This window comes from Carassius carassius, chromosome 2 (assembly GCF_963082965.1).
Source record: "Carassius carassius chromosome 2, fCarCar2.1, whole genome shotgun sequence".
Lineage (NCBI taxonomy): Eukaryota > Metazoa > Chordata > Actinopteri > Cypriniformes > Cyprinidae > Carassius > Carassius carassius.
The window spans coordinates 1042619-1065685 of record NC_081756.1 but is presented as its reverse complement, the minus strand read 5'-3'; the positions used below and the strand labels follow the sequence as shown (position 1 = coordinate 1065685).

General features: G+C 38.8%; 1 protein-coding gene and 1 non-coding gene across 2 annotated transcripts; one reads left to right on the top strand and one right to left on the bottom strand.

Annotated features, from left to right (window-relative positions):
- Positions 1-13302: 13302 nt before the first annotated feature.
- trnar-ucu (transfer RNA arginine (anticodon UCU)) lies at positions 13303-13393 on the bottom strand. The gene is given in 2 exon segments: positions 13303-13338; positions 13357-13393. It is a non-coding gene; the product is annotated as a tRNA-Arg (tRNA).
- Positions 13394-13833: 440 nt separating this feature from the next.
- On the top strand, positions 13834-22921 carry alpk1 (alpha-kinase 1). Its single transcript, XM_059505755.1, has 15 exons — positions 13834-13883; positions 14143-14231; positions 14268-14281; positions 14990-15144; positions 15217-15415; positions 15523-15582; positions 15660-15746; positions 16173-16249; positions 16356-16451; positions 16532-16636; positions 17265-18795; positions 18878-19025; positions 19951-20113; positions 20381-20567; positions 22428-22921. The coding sequence occupies exons 2-15, from the start codon at positions 14158-14160 to the stop codon at positions 22604-22606; spliced, it is 3075 nt and encodes a 1024-aa protein (XP_059361738.1). The 5' UTR covers positions 13834-13883; positions 14143-14157; the 3' UTR covers positions 22607-22921.
- The last annotated feature ends 146 nt before the right edge of the window (positions 22922-23067 follow it).

The following is a 23067-nucleotide window of genomic DNA, read 5'->3' as shown; positions in this document are numbered from 1 at the left end:
TCGACGCCTGGCTGGTAGGTGTGTTCCAGCCCCGCGGACCCTGCTCTCCTCGTCTCCGCTAGCGCGGAGTGAATCACAGCAACTTGCGCTCTCTGTGTCGGGTTTCACGAACATTCAGTGTCGCGGACCCGCCGGTTCCTGTCAGGTTTGGGCTGGTAAATGCTAGATATCTGGCAAATAAGACTTTTGTATTAAAGGATTTTTTCACGTCCCGAGGATTGGCTTTCCTCTGTGTAACTGAGACATGGCTGAGCGATGGTGAGTGTAGCGCTTTCACTGAATTTGTACACCAAGATCGCCGCTACTTTAACTCCCCGCGAACATCTGGCCGAGGAGGAGGAATAGCGACTGTATATAAGAGTCATTATAAATGTAAACAGATTTTGTTGTCCTCTGCTTTCAGCAGCTTTGAACTGAGTTTATTTGAGATGGGTCGCCCCCACACAGTGTTGTGTGCTGTGGTCTATTGGCCCCCTAAGTACAATAAGGACTTTTTAAATGATTTTTCTGATTTTCTGGCTGAAATCATGCCTAAATATGATCGTGTTCTTATTGTTGGGGATTTTAATGTTCATGTGTGTTGTCCTGATAAGCCAAAGGGGTTTTTAAACCTCATTGATTCTTTTAATCTTGTGCAATCTGTGTCTGGACCCACACAAGAACATGGACACACACTTGATCTTGTTTTATCATATGGTTTGCCTGTTCTTAATCTAGAGATATGTGACGCAGTGTTTTCTGACCATATGCCTGTATTATTTGAGACTGCTCTTGCCTGTCATACAGTTAAACCTCGCGCTGCGGCACGGCGCTGTCGCATGATTAACCCTTCCACTGCTGTTCAGTTCTCGGTTGCGTTCAATCAGAACTCCATCACTCCCGAGTCTGTATTGCATACAGATGAGCTTTGCTCATGGTTTCACTCCACCTGCCAAACTGTTTTAGACACTGTGGCTCCATTAAAATCCAGGCAACCTAAAAACTAAATCTGAGCCCTTGTTAAATGACATGACTCATGCCGCCAGCCGTGAGTGCCGTAGAGCTGAGCGAAAGTGGAAGAAGGACAAACTGCAGGTGTCTCTTAAAATGTTAAGGGATTGCTGGCGTCATTACCAGGAAACTGTGAAAGATGCCAAAAGAAAACATTTCTCAGATATTATTCTGGCAAATTGTCACAAGCCCCGTGTTTTGTTTAACACCATTGACTCACTTTTAAATGCCCCGCAGAATGCTTGTATGGAAGCATCCCCTGTTATGTGTGAAACCTTCCTTTACTTTTTTATTGATAAGGTCACTTCTATTAGGTCTCAAATTGTCCCTTCAGCTTCAGACCCTTCAATCTCTTTCCCCTGCTCGGCTGTCTTTGATCATTTTGAGCTGGTGACTTTTTCCTCTTTAGAGGAGGTTGTTGGTCATTTGAAGCCCTCAGGTTCTCCAAATGATGCTGTCCCCCCTCGACTATTTAAGGAGGTTTTCCCCACTGTAGGATCATCTGTTGTAGCAGTTATAAATAGTAGTCTGACCTCGGGTGTGGTCCCTGAAATTTTAAAACATGCAGTAGTTCAACCTCTGATTAAAAAACCTGCTCTAGATCCATCAGTTCTTGCTAATTTCAGGCCTATTTCCAAATTGCCTTTCCTTTCAAAAATCTTGGAGAAGATTGTGTACAGTCAACTATTGGCCTTTTTGGAAGAACATAATATACTAGAGGTTTTCCAGTCCGGTTTTAAGATAGCATAGCACTGGAGTGGTTTAGGTCATACTTAGCGGATCAAACTTTTTGTGTTAGCTTAGGTGACTCTGTATCCTCCTCTGCTCCTCTCTTGTGTGGGGTCCCACAGGGCTCAGTCCTCGGCCCTCTACTTTTCTCTCTGTATTTGTTTCCACTTGGTTCCATACTTAGAAAGTATGGCATTTCATTCCACTGTTATGTAGATGACAGTCAGATTTATGTACCTCTTAAAAAGAAAAATTATAACTCTGTTGGACAACTACTCAATTGTCTCGATGACATAAAGGCCTGGATGGCTCTGAACTTTTTAAATTTTAATGATAAAAAACAGAAGTGATGGTATTTGGAGGCACCACTGGGACCCCACCTGTGGTCTCCTTAGCACCCTATATTAAACCTAGTATCACAAACCTAGGAGTTAAAGTGGACCCTGAGCTTAAATTTGACAGTCAGATCAAAGCTGTTGTCAAATCAAGCTTATTTCATTTGAGGCAGCTGGCCAAAATAAAGCCAATTCTGTCAAGACAACATTTTGAAACTGTTATCCACGCCTTTGTAACTACACGGCTGGACTACAGTAATTCACTATATGTGGGGGTTAGTGGATCCTCCATCACCCGTCTCCAGATGATACAAAATGCAGCAGCACGTCTTTTAACGGGCACACGAAAACATGAGCACATTTCCCCTATTTTAGCTTCATTACACTGGCTGCCTATTCTCAGATCAGATGATCAACTGCTCCTGATTGTGCCTAAAACTAAGCGTAAGCTCAGAGGGGACCGTGCCTTTGCTGTGTCTGCCCCTAAACTATGGAATGATCTGCCTTTGCATGTTAAGCAGGCCTCTTCTTTATCTGTTTTTAAAACCCTTCTTAAAACCCATCTTTTCTCTTTGACTTTTGACACCTAGTAAGAAGTCGACTTTATTTACTTGATTCAATTTGTTACTTTGAATGCTTTTATTGTGTGGTTATAAATGGTACATATGTTTATTTTATCTATTTTATTTTTATTTATTTATTTTTCTGTACAGCACTTTGGTCAACTTTGGTTGTTGTAAAGTGCTTAACAAATAAAGTTGGTATGGTATGGTATGGTATGGTATAGGACGTGCAGTGTGTAGAAGCCTTTAGAGGTAAGAGCTTAAGTTATTAACCCTAAGGAGTCTTCATCCTCCCCTCTCTGTTTAAAGTTTAGTGAGATGTCTTAACAACAAGGGCAGTTCGATAAACTTTGTGCTGAACGCAACATTTGTGCTTTAAAAGAGAAAGAGTTTGAGAATGATTTTTAAATAAAGAAATTGCAACAACAGTTAGAGATAGGGAAAATGTAGTTACAATTTGAAAAGGAAAGAGTTTCAGTTGCAGAAACTTGAGTTAGAGCTGAGTGTACAAACCGATCAAACCCTTGTTCAGATGTTCTCCACTGAACCTGTGCTCGCTGGGCCTGTCTTTGATGTTTATAAAAGCATTAGTCGTGTGCCGCCGGTTTTGGAGAAGGAAGAAGAGAAGTATTTCCACCATTTTGAATGCATTGCAGAGTCAAAGTAATTTTGGAAATTATTATTGCAATGTGTGCTGGTAGGGAGAGCACAGGAAGGGTATTGAGTAACTGAGCTACTGAGTAAAGTGCTGACTATGAGATTGTAAAGTCTGCTATTTTTCATGCTTATGAATTTGCACCTTAAGCATATTGCCAGAAATTAAGCAATCATTCTAAGTCTGAGAAGTGCAATTATCTTGAGTTTGCTAGAGAGAAAGAATCTGTTTGATCGTTGGTGTTCCTCTGTTAAAATTACGACGAAGAAACCGCTTAGAGAGCTCATCTTTTAGAAGAGTTGAAAAGTTGTGTTCCAAGTGCTGTTTCTGTGCATCTCAGTGAACAGAAAGAGACTACATTGTCTGATAATGCTCTTATGGCAGATTAATTAGTTCTCTCTCATCAAAGTTCTGTTCATTTAAATGAGCTGAGCAGGTCAAAGTTGAGAGTTTAAGTTAAAAAAGATGGTTGCCCGTCAGAGTGTTTTCTCAACTTCTGCAGATAATGCTTCATTCGCACGTACAAACGGAGAAATGGTTTGCTTTTATTGTAGGAAGCCAGGACATAACACTCCAGACTGTTCTGTTCTCAAAAAGAAAGAGAAGCTGTTGGTTTAAATCTCTACATCAATGGATTAGATGGAGGATGTTCTCACTGATGGGAGTGTTTCTGTCCTGTAGTCGTAGGAGTTCGTGCTATGCTTCCTATCCCTGGTCTCACTTTCAAATTTATCAATGACTTAGCTGGAAGTCCTAACCTATTTCCAGCTTGTGAAAAAATACTGATTCATTCTTTCCATTTCATAACTTCATGTTATAATTCAATGTTATCCGTCATTTCTTGTAATTATTTGTACAAATTTATTAGCAATTTCTGAATGAAAATCCTCGTCACCACACATGATTTGTAGTGAAGTGTTGCAGTGTTATTGACTTCAATACACTGGTCATTTATTCTTGAATTTATTTGACATAAATCCATATGTAATAACCCAGCTTTCATGCAAAGCCTCTCATTACCTGATGACATTGATGGATCTCCTTCGGCTGAAGGCCATTAAGCAAAAGCAAAAGACATGGAAATCATCTCTGATCAGATTCACAGATGGATGAGCTTGACAAGCCAACTGAACTCATTTGGTTGATGTAAACCAGGGGTATTCGATTAAAGTTCCACAGGCTCCAGTCTTTATATTTTCTTTCTCAACGGAGGTCAGGACATTTGTTTTTGTTCTGGGATAGTTATCTAATTCCATCTAGGAAGCAGTAGTGCTTTGTGAAAGAAAGACAAAAGTAATCAAAGATGATATTGGGCCCCAAGAGCTAAAGCAGTGGAGTCTAAGAATCTTTCTACAAAAAATGTAAATGGTTCATCAGATCCCAACTGGGTATAAATATTAAAAGGTAAGATCAGATTTTTTATCAGGCTATTATTATTTTTACATTTAGATATATCAGAAGGGATTCAAAAGATACAGTATTCAGGGTTTTCCTCTTGAAGTCTGAACCATTTTTTTTAATTTTACTTAAAACATAGTTACATACTTAAAAAGTATTTGTTAAAAACAAAGTACATAATAATCAAAATGCTCTCACTAAGTTTCTCATATTTCAAAGTTTAAGTTGTCTTTCCTTGTCTTTCACAAATATTTTTCATCATTATAACATTGATTATTATGAAATACTCTTAACATTCTTAAATAATAATATTAAATGTCTAAGGTGTCATCAAGCTACCTGTTTGTCATTTCTGTCTCACACATACAGTTGTACTGAATTAATATTGTTGTAGATAGACACTATGGGGCAAATCTGAAAATCTAAATTAAATGAATGCAGTCAGTATGTTTGTACATGGCACACTCATTTCAAAAATCCTTTGAAAAGGGGAAGTCTGCATCCACATGCTAATACAATGATTTTACTATACATTTACATTTAGGCATTTAGCAGACGCATTTATCCAAAGTGACTTACAAACGAGGATTATAGAATAAATCAAAACCAAATCAGGGAATCTTCCCATCCCTAATATGCTAAATGCTGCTGCTTATATGCTTAAAGGTGGGGTAAGCAGCTTTTCTTTAGAAATCTGATTCGGGGCTGAGTTGCAATGCCAATCATCAGTAAGGGGCGTGTCTACTCGTGATGTGGAGGAGAGAGTGCTCAGTGCACAGGGCAGATATTAGAAACATAGAAATGGAGGATAAAAAAAGAGGAAAATGTCTGTGGAACAAAATAAGACTTAAGGCAATAAGTAGGACCCATGTAAATATCGGATCAGCTTTGAACTCAAGGAGTGGAAGGCCTCTGATCGGACATATCCTAATATATATTGTTGATTTCATCCTAAAAGTGTACGTATGCAAAAAAGCTAGATTTTGTGTACGCACAAAAGTTCTCAGATTTCTAAAACTATGCGTACAACAGAACCTGAACCTGAACCTTTCTAATCCCAGTCAGAGGAAGATTGTTGCGTACTGTGCGTCTCCACCCCGACTCCTCCCTGAAATCACCATACATGGAGCTTTGCTTTAATATGCATAACCTCATCTGCATATCATTTACATAAATATTCCCATCCACGTGACACCATATTTTACACCGTACAAGACATTAAGGAAATATGAGATATGGACTATAAATGCTATTTGTGCTAAATGCTAAAATTGTCCAGTATCCTTGTTATGTTTTAGAATACTGTAGATATCTAAAAATAAAAATCCCTAGAATTAAAACTGTTTAAAACAGTTCTCAGATAAATATTTTAGAGTTGGTCTCACAGTGGTATTTTTCAGAATGTTGTAGAGATGACTTCACACGTCATCATCACCTCCGTGCAGCTGTGCATCTATAGCACTCCTCGCTGTCATTAAAACAGCATGCCACAGGAAAAGTGATCAAGCGCATCCAGTAAATATGTCTAAATTCACATAATTTTTGTTTAACTTCTGCGTAATGACTTCATGTATTTCCAGTGCTTATCTCTATTACTGAGATTGAAATATTTCATGTAAACGTGTATATTGATATGAAAACAGATTTTACTTAATTCATTTTCTCATGCCATGAAAAAGAGTGTGTATGCATGGTCTAGAATATCCATAAAATGCATACATATTTACGCTTTTTTTAAGTTTATTTTTTATAAATATATAGTCAAATTGCTACTCCGAATCAGTACTGAACAATAAGAACAATCATTAACACACAATAAATAACAGTGTCATATCTATACACATTTTTCCCAGAAGGTTCTTGTGACTCGGTAACAGCTCTTCCATGGTCACGACCCATCTGGATTAGAAGGCTTTCACTTACTGTATCTTAGATGTTGGTTTCACAGTAAGCCCTAGTCATATATTTGAATGCTGAGCAGTGAGCTCATTGGCTACCGATACAGGAATGATCCAGTCATTTGTGTGAATGATGTCATTAGGTCAGACTGAGTTCGGCCTATCGGACTGCGCCATCTAGAGTTTCATGCCAGGACTCTGTATATACACGATATATACAGTATAAACCGGCTGAAAGGTTTCGAAATCACTTGTACCTTAACTGATTGAAAAAAAAACACAGTCTCTACCTGAGTCAGTTTGAGTTTTGTTAAAGTTTTAAGTCACTGCCACTAAGATGCTCCTCTGTCGGTGGAAAGCGAAACTTAAATCTATAGCGGTGGTTAGATTTATTTATGTACGTTAAAATATTTATATGAAACTTTGTTCTTTCAGATTTGTAGGCTGTATATTAACTTATTAGGAGAAAAACGGTAGTTCTATGTGAAATCAGACATTTGAGCACACCCATACAGTCAAAATTGCATGATCATAACTCCCCGCGAATATTCGACTGTGAGACTGGTATTTGAATCAGACTCCTCCTATCGAAGCATAGAATGTATCTTCAAGTATCGGGGGATTCTAAGTAATTCTTGAGGAATTATCTAATAATTCTTTATTAATTATTAATGGATCCCAATATTTTCACTTTAGAATAGGCCTAATGTTTCAGGTTCAAAATAAGTCCTGCAGAATTATTTTATAATTCTGTATTAAGTACAAATTGGATACCTGTATTTTCACTTTTCCTCAGGCTTTGCCTTACATACAGAAATTGAATTAATGATAATGTGGTATATGCTGAGGAGGCACACATACAGTACTGTATATAAAATATAAAAAACTAAGGTAAGTTATCGCAAGTCACTGGAGTCATGGTGGGGTTCCTACTGGAAGCTGATTTCTTACAAAACACACTCACAAAACAATTTACTACATAGGCAAAACCTCTATAAAATGTACTCATTTATTAATATTGCATTTTCATACTACTACTTATATTGCTAATAACATTTATATGAAAGGGTCACAATTCAATGTAGTTGTGTATAACTGTTCTTTAGTAGTTACTTCATAGTTATTTTTCTTGAACCCTAACTAGTAGATAATTAATAGTACTTCTTCAGGAGGTATCACAGAATACATTAGTTACTGATTAGCTAACTGTTACTTAACACAATCATAAAATTATATTACATACTGATTAATTAACACATCTTCCTCAGTAGTTAACAGTAGTGAGTTAAGTGTTAATGAATAATCACATGTTAGTTCTTCAATAATCCCTTATTAGTTATGCAGTAAGTAAGAAACAGTATTCAAAAGTGTTACCCATAAAACATATAGAAAAAAGTATAATTTTGATGATTTGACGTCTGATTTCAGAAGTGAATCTCACATGTTGGGTTTTGGTGTTTTCTCGGCAGTTTTATCTTCAATAAATGGCTTAGAGAAGGTGTTTTGTTTGTTTTGTTTGTTATGTGCAATCGTTTTATATTTTCTGTTTTCACTTTAATTGTAGGTGAAGTTTAGTAATTTTGTTGTTTTTATTAAATGCCTATATAGTTTTTTCATAATAATAACCCTATTGTGATTATAAGAGTATAAGAGAAGCATCATTTGCTTCTGCGTTTCACTTCTGCTTGAGCGTCATTCATTTTATTATTTTTTTTATTCTCAGTTACTCCCATGGATAATCACCATTTTCTCTCCTTTTTCAGTTTCTCTTTTGTGACCGGTATAATAGAAAATTGGCTAGATTTTATTTATTCAAATGATCATTTCTGAAGTTACAATTTAAAGTAAAATTGTACAGATTTGTTTTCACTGACACTCACTCACTCAAAGAAAACTGCAATAGTGCTTTAAGACCTTCATATTAATGTCAATCACAATAAATGATTAAATGTACCTGCTCTGGACCGACTGAAGGTTGATCTTGTCACCAGGATAAGTTTCTTCTCTTAACATATTTTCTTTACTTGTCTTTTACTACTTACTAAGCGTGCAGAACAACCACCCAATAAAGCATTACAATAATCTAACCTTGAGGTCATAAATGCATGGATTAACATTTCTGCATTTGACATTGAGAGCATAGGCCGTAATTTAGATATTTTTTGAGATGGAAAAATGCAGTTTTACAAATGCTAGAAACGTGGCTTTCTAAGGAAAGATTGCGATCAAGTAGCACACCTAGGTTCCTAACTGATGACGAAGAATTGACAGAGCAACCATCAAGTCTTAGACTGATTCAGGCATTGCCACCGTCCCGGAGGTGCCAGCACAGCCAAATCTTTCACCTGTACATTAATCATTTTAATATGTATTGTATGTAACAAATGATAGTTTAAAAGTATATTTCTTTATAACGTCAAAAAACAACTTAAAAGACTGATGAGCTCCTTAATTTCCATCCATCCGTTCTCCAAACCGTCTGTCCTCTGTAGAGTCAAACTTAAATTCTACTTTCTTATATCAGGATTTGTTATTTAATAATGTTTCTTTGTCCAGAGGATGAGTGAATGCGGACAGGAGTTTCCCTGACTGAACTCTCCTCTTTATGTGAATCAATTCACCCAAGACTAAACACATAAAGAGGAGAGTTCAGTCAGGGAAACTCCTGTCCGCATTCACTCATCCTCTGGACAAAGAAACATTATTAAATAACAAATCCTGATATAAGAAAGTAGAATTTAAGTTTGACTCTGTTACCTGAGCATGTTACCTGTCCCACCAGAGACAGTAATATACTGGATCACTGTTACACCACAATAAAGGATGCATATCACTCTGTTCCACGAGCAGCTTTGGGACATTCTGATCACTGCCTGGTTCATCTTATACCGACCTACAAGCAGAAACTAAAATCTGCTAAACCTGTAGTAAAGACTGTGAAGAGATGGACCAGCGAAACAGAGCAGGATTTACAATCTTGTTTTGACATCACAGACTGGAGCGTTTTTGAAGCTGCTACCACCGATCTGGACGAACTCACAGAGACCGTAACATCCTATATTAGTTTCTGTGAGGATATATGCATTCCTACCAGGACTTATTTAACATTCAACAATGATAAGCCATGGTTTACAGTAAAACTCAGACACCTTCGTCAGGCCAAAGAGGATGCCTACAGAAATGGGGACAGGGTCTTGTACAATCAGGCCAGGAACACACTGAACAAAGAGATTAGAGCGGCTAAAAAGACCTACGCTAAAAAGTTGGAAGACCAGTTTACTTCCAACGACTCTACTTCAGTTTGGAGAGGACTGAGAGCCATCACAAACTACAAGACACCATCCCCTTGCACTGAGGCTAATCAACGACTTGCTAACGACCTGAATGAGTTTTATTGTAGATTTGAAACCCCCAACACCCATTCCGACCATCTCCCTACACAACCATTAACACCTCCTGCAATCCCCCTCTCCATACCTCCTGCTCTTCAAATCTGTGAAGATGATGTGCGCCAGGTCTTCAAGAAAAACAAAAGAAGAAAAGCACCAGGCCCAGATGGCGTTACACCAGCCTGTCTGAAAATCTGTGCTGACCAGCTGGCCCCCATCTTTTCACAGATCTTCAACAGATCTCTGGAGTTGTGTGAAGTGCCTTCCTGCTTCAAACGCTCCACCATAATCCCCATTCCAAAGAAACCCAAGATAACAGGACTTAACGACTACAGACCTGTGGCTCTAACGTCTGTCGTCATGAAGTCGTTTGAAAAACTGGTTCTGGCTTATCTGAAGGACATCACTGGACCCTTACTGGACCCCCTGCAGTTTGCGTACCGAGCAAACAGGTCCGTGGATGATGCAATCAACATGGCATTGCACTTCATCCTGCAACATCTGGACAAAACAGGGACTTATGTGAGGATCCTGTTTGTGGACTTTAGTTCGGCTTTAAACACCATCATCCCAACAACCCTCCAGACCAAACTGACCCAGCTCTCTGTTCCTAGCTCTATCTGTCAGTGGATCACCAGCTTTCTGACAGATAGGCAACAGTTAGTGAGACTGGGGAAATTCATGTCAAACAGCTGCTCCACCAACACTGGTGCCCCTCAGGGATGTGTTCTCTCCCCTCTGCTCTTCTCCCTGTACACTAATGACTGCACCTCTAAAGACCCCTCTGTCAAGCTCCTGAAGTTTGCAGACGAAGCTACAGTCATCGGCCTCATCCAGGACGGTGACGAGTCTGCTTACAGACAGGAGGTTGAGCAGCTGGCTGTCTGGTGCAGTCTTAAGAACCTGGAGCTGAACACGCTCAAAACAGTGGAGATGACTGTGGACTGTTATGTTGCACTGCGGAGCTCTGTCACGAAAACAAATTCCTCGTATGTGTGAACATACCTGGCAATAAAGCTCATTCTGATTCTGATTCTGATTCTGATTCTTTAGGAGAAACCCCCCTGCACTTTCCCCACTCACCATCATGAACAGCACTGTGACTGCAGTGGAGTCATTCAGATTCCTGGGAACCACCATCTCTCAGGACCTGAAGTGGGACAATCACATTGGCTCCATTGTGAAAAAAGCCCAACAAAGGTTGTACTTCCTTCGCCAGCTGAGGAAGTTTAACCTGCCACAGGAGCTGCTGAAACAGTTCTACTCAGCCGTCATTGAGTCAGTCCTGTGTACTTCAATTACTGTCTGGTTTGGTTCAGCTACAAAATCAGATATCAGAAGACTACAGAGAACTGTTCGGACTGCCGAAAGGATTATTGGTGCTCCCCTGGCCCCCCTTCAAGAACTGTATACATCCAGAGTGAGGAAAAGGACTCAGAAAATCACTCTGGATCCCTCACATCCAAGTCACCCCATCTTTGAACTTTTGCCATCTGGCCGGCGCCTCAGAGCCGCAAATACAAGAACAGCAAGGCACAAGAATAGTTTCTTCCCCCAGGCAATCTACCTCATGAACAGTTAAATGTTTCCCACTTAAACTTATGCAAAAATGTGCAATATCCTTATATTTATTTGTTACCCCTCCATCCTAGAACATTCCTGCATCTCACTCAATCCTATTCCATTATCATTTATAGCACAATTGTTTATACACCTATTTATTTGCCAATTTGTAAATCTCCTGTAAAGGTTGGTTTTTTTTTTTTTTTGTCTGTGTGTTGTCTCTGTTTACTGGAAGCTTATGTCACTAAAACAAATTCCTTGTATGCGCAAGCATACTTGGCAATAAAGCTCTTTCTGATTCTGATTCTGATTATATACTCCAGTACAGTACAAACGTTTTAGCACTATTTGCAATAGGAGGGTTAATTAAAAAAAAAAAAAAAGTATTATTATTATTATTTGTGCAATTTACAAGCAATTTCAATAGCCAATTACCAAACTGTACCTAGCAATAATTTTGATCAAACAATCAAATAAAAATGTGTTTTTGTATTTTCTGAAATGCGTCGCCATTGATATTACCTTTAAGAAGTGGAAGTAAATACATCAGAAAATGCACATTTAATGCACGGGAGGAGAGAGAACATTAAAACTGAGTTCAAGACAGCAGTGCAAGAGTTCATTTACAAGTTCACTTCAGCATTTGAAGTGTGTTTTAGAAAACAGAGCAAACAGAAAGAGAAAGCAGGATCACTGCTAGCTCATAAAGCATAGTGACAGAAAGACAAACGTTGTGCTGAGAGAGGCTCAATACAGTCTTTCAGCCTAGGATGAAGTCAGTGTGTACATTAAGAGTAACATGGGACAGATATAATGTGCTTAAAAAAAGACAGAAACATTGATCATCACTCCATGTATTATTCACCAACTTAATTCATACTTCATAATTAAATATGAACGATCTCTCAGTTGCAGTGAAACACTGACCCCTGCTGGACATCTGAGGAGCAGCAGGTGAAAACACAGATGAGACTCCTGGACACTTTTAAATAACTGCACTTGATTACCTTCAGAGCTATTTTATTTATTTAAGAGCTTTTCTGCCATAAGAAGGTGAAGGTTATGTGTAGGATCTTCTGACGGATTTGTTAGTTTACACCATATGGATTCTGGGTATTGATTGGTGACATTTGAAACAGTTCATTGTGGAAGTGAATAGCCTCTTAGCTGATTACAGACAGATGCTGTTCTCTGATTCATCAGTAAAATAGCCTAGAAACCGATAAGTTATAGCATGCTGTATATTTAAATCCACTTCTGTTAGTAGAGAGACGATGCACAGAGGTTAGTCACACTGATGACAAATGCATGCAAATCAATGTAATCTTACTGTGTGTGTGAGGATGAGTGAATGCATTGCTGACAGGAGTTTCCCCAGTTCATTCATATCATGTAAACCAGACAGTGACAAATGAGCTCTGGGTTCATGTAATGCTGTTGTTTAGCAGATCAGATGATGTTTTATTAACCAGTGGAGTTTGTACTACAGTCGTTACTATGACAAAGACACACAAACACACACATTTGTATATTCATGTATTTGTTAAGCTAATGATGCCTGTCAGTACTGAAAAAAAATCAAAGAAAGGAGTTATTTGCATGGAGAGTCATGTTTTCATTGACCAATGTTCAGTGTGAAGATTCATTTGAGCTGGAATCTGCAATGTATATTCTAACAGATATCAACCACGCTTTATTATATTTATATTATAAATGAACTAGTGTAGTTAGTAGTAGCAGTATTTCGTCACGTTGATTACACGTTTTAAAAAATAAAAACTGCGACTCCGGTGGGACTCGAACCCACAACCTTTGAATCACTTCGCTAGATTCGCCTAGAAGTCCAATGCGCTATCCATTGCGCCACGGAGCCACCTGTTGAACGTCTTCACTCTACACATATTATTTTTGTGTAAACGGTTCCTGAAGTATGTTTTTTAAGTGTTTGTCATTTGAAATGTTTATCAACCTGCTACATTATGAATATTTATGTTTTGTGCATATTATTCTTGCTCCGCTGTGTCTGTGTTCGTGTTGTGGCGTGTCACTCACGCGACGCTGTGATTGGCTGAGACGGACGGACACGTGACACGGAAGCGAACGCAACATTAAACGGGTCCGATTGTATCATTGTAACTCATTCACAGAAAACAAATAAGCAAAGTTTACAAACCTATTTTATTAGATGATACGTTTAAATAAAGTAACTGTATCTCAACGATCCTCCGACTCTAACAGCGAGGTGTGAACTACCAGCATTACTCCAACAGCGAGGACGGGTTTATGGGGATTCCTGTTTTGTAGCATAGACAGTGTTTTGTAGTCGTGAATTTTACTCTGAAGCCCCAGACTCCATAAGTAAGGTAAAAACGCTAGCACTTTTATTATATATATCGTTGAGTTGTTTTTGTTAAAAGAAAAAAAAACTTTTGAAAAAAAAATATTTTGTAAAAAAAAAAAAAAAAAATCAGTTTTTACGTTATTTGTAATGTACTGTTTTTTGAATGTTTAAAGCAGGGTAAATAATACGTTGAAAAGTTTTTTGTCACGATTCTGTATTATATTTGATTGGAAACATGAGTATTGTGAAACACTGGTGCTGTCTATCTGTGACTTCAGCAGATCTCTGATTAAAGCATGAGCGGCCAGCAGGAGGCGCTGCTGCAGGAGTGTCTGCGACGCGCGCTCAGCGGACCGAGGAGAGACACGCAAACCCCCCGCCGCAGCGGACCGAGGGGAGACACGCAGACCCCCCGCCGCGGTAATTACTGACGGGCTTGCTTTAGATTTAAAGTATCCCTGCTGTTTGCAAAAACCGGAAGCTTACAATATATAAAATAAACAAAAAAACACGTTTATTTATGAATTATTTATTTATTTTGGTTTTAGAAAATAAACGTGATTGCTCTCCCCACAAATCAAAGCTTTCTTGTTTTCACTGGCACGTCTCTTTGACTTGTGCATCTTTGAGCCTATATTAAGTGCAAGTAAAATACTTAAGTACTATTCAAATCAGATACCATAAGACTTTACTCAAGTTGTTTTGGATACGGAGACTTGTAATGGAGTTATTTTCTCTGTAAAGTATCTGTACTTTTACTGAAGTGTGGTTTTCAGCTACTCGTTGTTTCTCATAATTTTATTTTCATTTATTATCAGTCATAAACTCACTACTGGTTTGCAGCACAAATAGTTTTAGTGTTTACAGCAAGTCTTGCCTAGAATCAGAAAATGGCTTGCTTCCTTCTTCAAAATAAGTGTTTATAACAGCAGCCAAACAAATATTTACACACTTCCAAATATTTCCAAATATTTACACACTATCCAAATGAATGTTTGCATTAGATAATAAAATGCAAGTGGTATGCAAGTCCAAACAACACTGGACCTCATTGATTTTGATTGTCTGAGCGGAGAAAGACATGCAGTGTCCAGTGTTCCGGTAAAACTCTTGACCTCTGACTCTCAGAGTCGTTTCCGGACGATCTGAACACGCTTCTCCAGGAGGCCGCCGACAGAAAGTGGCCGTTCGTCGAGGAGAAATGGCAGTACAAACAGTCTGTGACGTCTGAGGACAAAATGAACTCTTCGGATCTGATCAGGAAGCATCTGCCGCAGTTACTGGTAAGGATCCGACCGTGTGTGACACAAGCGAGCGCTGCTGGATCGGGGATCTGAAGGATGCTGTGATTGCAGGTGTTTCTCAGAGACAGCATCGCGGCTGATGAGCCGGAGTGGGCGGTCGCAGTGGTTTTCCTGGTTGACCGTCTTCTGTACTGGATGGACGGCTCTCATGTGCTGTTGAAGATTGCTAAAGCGTTGCACAAACGTTATCCGGACGTTCCCATCGCCCCTCAGGTCATCATCAGACAGGCTCGAGTCTATCTGAACACTGGTGAGCTCTTCACACTGTGTGTGTGTGTGTGTGTGTGTGTGTGTGTGTGTGTGTGTTTCAGCTCTAAACCGATCCATAACACAACTCTTTGGTTTGATGTGCTGCAGGTAAACTCCAGAAAGCAGAGGTCATTCTCAGCAGTCTGATCAGTAATAATGCTTCAACAGGTACTTCCACTCATGTTTCAGCTCATTGTCTCTGCTGTGTAAATACAGCAAGCTGTTTCTGGTTCATTGTGATTCAGGCTCGTGGACGTATCAGAAGGCCAGCGATCAGACGCTAGTGCAAGCCGTCAGTCTTCAGGTGCGCGGACAAGTGCTGCAGACGCTCGGTGAGATACAGGCGCACTTTTCTAAAAACGCACATTTCTAAGGCCCGAAATCATCAAAACTTTGCTGTTAAACCACACTCGATCTTCACCATGCCTGGTGTCAAATCTTTCCTGATTTTGATCAAGTAGAGGTCAGAATAAGGTCAGTAATATCTCCAGATGAACTCTTACTGGACTGACGCAGCTCAGCTTTACTTGATTCTCCATCAATCATGTTTTAGAGTCTCAAATCTGATCCTCAGGATCTTTTGAGGAGCGTTTGTTTCCAGAAGCTTTACTTTCACTGTTCCTCAGCGGAGGAATGATCTTCTCAAGCCTCCAGAGCATCTCACATCACTGGATTGCATTGCATTATATGTTTGGATCATCTGGTCAGACATGTCTTTTATTGTGAATGTATAATGCAGCATGTTTTGTGTTTATCAGGTCTGTGGCTTGAGGCTGCTGAACTCATATGGGCGTCTCTGATCGGCTTTTACGCTCTTCCACAACCTGATAAAAAGGTCTGGACACTCTTACAATGAAACTTGAGCTGTATCACTCCTTTGGTCTGGAGTTGTAGTGTGTGAAAGGCAGTCTTGAATCTGAATCAGGTGTTGTTGTTTTCAGGGTATTGGGACGTCTCTCGGGCTCCTGGCAAACATACTGACCTCCATGAATGACCAAGACTTCACTGCTCTTCAGAAAAAGTCTCACATTGACTTGGTAGTACAGTCTAAAATGTCCTAGAGCAGTTGTTCGCCTGTGTTGAGCTTGTTATTGGACACTATTTTCCGCTCTTCCAGAGTTTTCTTGGAGAGAGTCGCCATCGTCTGCTGTCCGCGGCGCGAGCGGCTCAAATGGCCGTAGTGTTCAGTCAGTACGGATCTCTGTACGTTCTGACCAACGTGGTGAGTTCTTGAGAATAAACAGAATCATATCTCCTTTTGACTCATTCCACGGATAGTTCATCTGGTGTCCTTTTTACTAAAGCATTACAGGCACTCATTTTTCTGTAGTGACTGCAGTCATGTGACTTAAAATTTCCCATCTTTGGTAACAGGGTTGCAAAAGTGCAAACCTAAGTAAACAGTAAAAAAAGAAGTTACATAATGTAACTGCTCATATGAGATTTAGTTTGGATAAAATAAGAAATTAAGACACAGCTTTGTACTCTATATATTACAGAGTTAAGTCTTATATAAATTTATAAAAATGAGATAAAAGAATTATGACTTACTAAGTTATGAGATAAACTATGAGGTAAACAGTTACGACAAAGTCAAATTTATGACATAAAAATAAAAGTTATGAGATAAAGTGAAAAGATGTGGGGGGGTGAAGATTATGAGATAAACCTCAAAATTATGATATAATGAGTCATAATTATGAGATAGAAAGTAAAAATTCTAAATTGGCAAAAAGTGGAAATTAAATGATATTCCTTCTTTAAACAACAAGGATCGTTCATCAGACTGACAAACCCTGTTATGATACTGTATTTATGTTTTATTTCCCCCTCTTGATGCTCTCTCGCAGGTCGCCCAAGGCATTTGTTTACTGTCTTACAGTTTCTCAAAAAAATGCCCTGCGGAGGATCAGCGGATGTACCTCGTTTTAGCTAAGGAGGCCTTTGAGATCGGCTTGCTAACAAAGACGACAGGAGACGTCGTCGCCAGCAAGCTGGAGTTACACACGTTCCTCAAAGCGGCTTACTGCTTAGCCACGACTCACAGATGGATGACCGGCCCGTCCGAGATGGTCATCTCAGCCATGAGCGCCTGTCGGGAAGCCATGACTGTATTTGTTGACTACTGCACTAAAGCAGATTCAACTTTGTGTACTGAGATCATGGCGAAGATACAGCAGATTAAGTTGCTGTTGAAGGTAGAAACGTTTCGTAATTCTGATCCCCGCTCTTTTATTCCCGACAGCTACCGTTCAATGGAGTTCGGGTCTGTTTCGTTCACGCTCAGTGATTTTGTGAAGGCATTGGACGTTTTTGGAAAGCACCACAAGTCTGTTTGTGAGGCATTCGAGAAAGGCATTGGAAGTGGTTCATGCTCAACTCATGCACAATGTATAACGGCGTTTCAGACAGACACGGATGTTCTCCCAACAGAGTTCCCGAAACCGCCGGATCATGGAGCAGATCTGTTTTCCTCCAAGAGGAATCCATCTAGCAATGGATCATCATTGGTTTTGGTTGATCATAGCTGTCATACTGTCGATGAGCAAAGCAGCACTGGATCTTATGAGTTGGTTGATGACTTCAGCAATGGGAGTCAAGAAGCAAACATCATCAACCCGAGCAATCAAAGTAGCACCAGTCCATCCGTTCCCAACATCTTTAGAAACAATAAAGAAAACCAATGTCAAGGCCAAGCCATGCAAGAGCTCGCCACAACTGAAGATGTTGAGATCAACCCATCAGAAATGCCAAGTATCCGATGGAGAGACAATCTGGATGCAAGAACGTCTTCCAGTTCCTTCAGCAGTGGGTCTTCATGGGAACGTGTATCAGGACAGTCTCAGAGTGGCATAGAAACCGAGGAGGACGTTATAGATCCCTCTCATGATAGCAGCAAAATCAATAACGATGCAAAGGTTGGCTGCACCAAAGGTGGAAGCACTTCCTCGTTTTCCCTCTGCGATAGTTCTGCGTCATCCTCTTCATGGCAAAAACTATCCTTAAGCCCCATTGCTAATGTAGAGCGACTTGAGTTAACACACAAGAAAGAAAGGACGGAACAGCATCTTCAGGTCCCAAATAAGATTCAGGAATGGCAAGAAACCACTCTGCCATCCACCGAGAGTGACCCGTTTGAGGAACTGGGGTTTGAGCATCTCTCAACACCTGAAAAGTGTCAGCCCGCCAAACCCTCGTCTACAGGAGACAACGCACCGCTGTGCAAGGACTGCTTCGAGAACTGCATCATGGGAAGTGATGTCCTGACTGAGCGTGACTACAGATCTCTTTTGGCTGGAGTTTGTCAACGCTGCCTTGTTGAGAGACTGCCGAACAAACCGCTGAAGCCTCTGGAGCCCAGACAACTGGAGCAGGCCTACGGTAAGAGATCTGTCACAGTGTTTCTTCTGCAAACTGAGGTGAACGGTTGAACAGATGCACATGTCCTCATCTAATCTGGCAGATGCCATCGTCCTGAAGTACTCGAAGGCTTCTGATGTCTGGATAGGCTCTGAAACCAGCGTGTACATTGGGAAGCTGATGGGTGTCCAGGGCAAACAGAGGCGAGCCATCCAGGTGCTGTACCTGCACCAGGAACAACTGCTCAACAGGTACAACTCGTTTCATTCTTTCAGATAACAGTCACGTCAGAAGAATTAAAACATTGCTTTTTTCTATATTTATACAGATTTTATTTCCCAATCTACAAAGTATGAATTGTATACATTGTGTAATTATTATTTTTTTTTAATGTTCAAGTAGCAAGCCTGCGAGGATTAAAAATTAGCACATATCTATCTTCCCACATTTGTAATAACAATAGCTTCTAAATTTGTTGTTAACAAAAGTGAATATTTTATGACACACTTTTTTTAGCCAAAATAAAAGTTCTAAAGCAATTAAATAATACTTTTTAAAAAAATCTACATTTTACAGAACAAAATAAATAATTATCATGATATGAATTAAATATTTATTTATTTTTTTACAGTACAGAGTTACCGTGAAAGTAAAATATTTATTTGTTTTGCTACATTCTTATTATTTAAAATTAACCAAAAAAAAAAATGTACGCACACCAAAAGACATAAAATTGACATATCACAAAAATCACTTTAATTTAACATATATAAGGTGAAAAAAGTGCAGAAAAAAAGTGAGAGGTGTCTTAAAAACAACTGAGTGCTGAAGAAAGCATTAGTTGAAACGTCTGCTTTTAAGACAATCTTCACTTTTTTGCACTTTTGTCAAAAATTGTAAAAAAAAAAAAAAATGTCTTTAAATCTCTGGACATTTCTTGATTTACACACCTGAGAACGGACTGGCTATGTTTTTAGAGCGCATACAATATCTCTTTTTGATGAAGGCCATTTAAAAAATAAAATAAAACATTTAGAATGTTTAGAATATTGTTGTTATTGTTACTCTACAGTCAGTGAGTGGGGGCATGATGGCACTATAGTAGACGGAAATGTTATGAATATTACTATGTGCATTATGTTATGCCTTGTACACTTGCTCTCCTGCAATCTTCAGCTATGTAGGAAAGGAATACCTGAAAGCTAAAGGGCTCCATATGCATCTTGATGACGTGGAGAGACAGATGACTGCACAGTACTATGTTACAGAGTTTAATAAATGCCTGTACGATAATAACGTCACAACCCAGATCTTCTTCATCCCGTCTGAAGTGCTGCTGGTGAGATCCAATACTTTACTTGCTTTATCAACCTGGTCAAAATACTGCATGTCTGTGTGTGTACGTCTAAAAAAACCTGTATTTTTAAAACCCAGTTCTGTATTTGGACAGTGAATCATTGAAAAAATCAGTGAACATCACTAATTATTGTATATATTATACGGATAATTTGTTTGTGGCTTATAATGTCAGTTATGATTAAGTTATTTCCAACATGAAAACAAAACTGTAGACTTTAATGTAGTTGTATTCACACGTCTGTTTCAGGTTCTGGAGAAGGATCGTATTGTAACCTGCTTGTCTGCTGAGCCGTACATGTCTGGGACATTTGTAAAACTCACAAACAATGCAAGAGATACTGACAAGAAGCATGACGCCACTAAATACGGCATCGCCTTTGGTCATTTCAGCTACGAGTTCTCTGGTCGTCAGGAAGTGGTGGTGGATCTGCAAGGTGAGAGACTGTTTCATTGTTCAGCATTCATTCTGATGTGATAAACGCATGATTGACTTTACAGGGCAATTTGACTAAAAAACAACACATGTTCACATGCACACATTTTTTTTAAGTTTTCTGCAATTTGAGGAATTTTCTAATTAAATCAGCGCTCGTTTGCATATGTTTCTAGAACATGAATCTAAAGCCATGTTGAAAATTCTTGGTTGATTTTGTTGTCATATTAGAATCAAAGGTTTTTACTGAAGGGATTTTGGATTTCTCTTTTTATTAGGCCATAAACCAGAGAAAAAAAATTGTAGACAAACAGGAAAAAAGAAAAAAAATTCACAATGTTTTTAGGAATAAAATGCTATAAAAAGTCATGCGAACAATATATGGACAAACCCCTCAATAAAAACCTTTATAACATAGAGAGGAATAAATCTCTAAGTTTTGGTGTCTGTAAGTTCTGCTGAAGTGGAGATAAAACTTTTCTGAAATGTTATGTTTAAATTAGGCATTATCTAATTAAATGTGCACTGGTTTACATACATTTCCAGAACATATATCTGCATACTGACTAAAGCCAGGGTCAAAATTATTCTCATTTTTGTTGAGATATTAACCCTACATAGAGGCCTTGGGGACCAATCTGGGCTATATATATATATATATATATATATATATATATATATATATATATATATATATATATATATATATATATTCTTTTAATGGCTTCCTTAATCTGAGCGGTAAAAGAGTCAAAAGAGAGTAAAAAAAGTTTGCCACCTGAACACACACACAAAAACTTGGACTTGCTTCAACAATGTTAAGTGTTTGAAAACAAAAAACTCTGTAATTGACAAAAGTGGGCAGCCATAGGAAATGAATGGGTGAGATTATTATTATTATTTTTTTTTTTTTACACACACAAAGAATTAAATGAGCCAATAACTGAGCAAAATGTTTTAAAACGTGCCAATCGACCATGAGTCAATGGAGTAATTTTGTAATTTTATAGGTAAAAAAAATGCACAAAATCAATTCAAATTGATTGTTTTTACTTAAGTGAAGATAGTATGACATAAAAAAAAAAAAAAAAAAAAGATTAAGGATCACACCTGAGACGTTTGTGCCCAAATTTGTTCACGAAGGATTCATTAAGAGCTGCTCTATGAAAGATGCTTGAGGTTAAAGGTTTTTCCCGAGCGGTCTTTAGCAGCTTGTAGTTCATAACGTGGTGTGGTCAGGGCTAGTTCAAATGTAAAAAGTGCAAATACAAACAAAGTTTAATTTGCAGAATTGTGTGCACACATCTGACTGCTGAGTAACGATCCTGTTTTTCAGCAATAGTGTGTCCTCCTTTCATTTACAGAGAAAAGAGAAACATCTTTAGACGGGAAAATTCTTTTTTACTGCTTGTTACTTTGCACTTTTTGTTAATTATTAAGGTTTTCTAAGGTATCTAATATTTTGATATATTCTTAAAAATTAAAAGTTTGTCATTTGGAAGTGTGCAGGCCTTCCTGCACTATTATGCGCTTACATTATGATTATATATTCTTTGGCATTGGTCTTTAACATGACAATAATATCGCTTATCGCCATTATTTCTGGGGCAATAAGAAAAAGTTGTTATCGTGACAGGCCTACTCTATAAATCAAAAATACTGTCACCAAGTTTCACCAAGTTTTTGGGAATAAAGTGCTGTAGATAATCAGGCACATGACATATCATCAAACCCTTCTGTAAAAACCTTCAGAATATGGAGAGGTGTAAAACAGCTAAGTTTGGTGTGTGTAAGTGCTGGAGAAACACTTTTTGTGAAAACTAAGACGGTTTCTAGAGATATCCCATCATATTCTCCTCAGGATGGATAACGGCCAACGGGAAGGGCTTGACGTACCTGACCGACCCTCAGATTCACTCGCTCTTGAAGTCCAGGTCTAGTAACTTTCAACAAAACGGGATCGACAACTTCCTCCAACATCAGCACGGAGACGAGTGCAACGAGATCTGTGGAGCAGCCGGACTCGGACACATCAGATAATACTTTCACAGTCAACAACTGGCCTAGGATTCACACTCATATAACATCTGCTGCTATAAAATCTGGAATGATGTAGTTAGACAAATTGATAGGCTATAAAGAAAAGCGATGTTTGTATGAGAAAAGAGGAACTGACTATTATCTGACCACAAGGACCTTTGGATTCTGTTGATCCAGAAATATCTGGGTCACATTGTGCCAGAGTCACATGATCGTCATCATTAATGTCATGTGACTGAAACCAGATCAGCTCCATTCCAGAGCTTCAAAACAAACCCTTGATTAGAGACATGCACAACACAGGTTTAGTTTAGAGGAGGACGGATCATGAGAAACATGAGAGACAATAGCAGTATTTCTGACCCTCATGGAAATATCAGAAGATTGTGATTGTTAAACCTGAAAATTAATCAAATACTTTTTATGTCAATAAAGTCTGTCTGTAATGTCTGGAGTGCTTA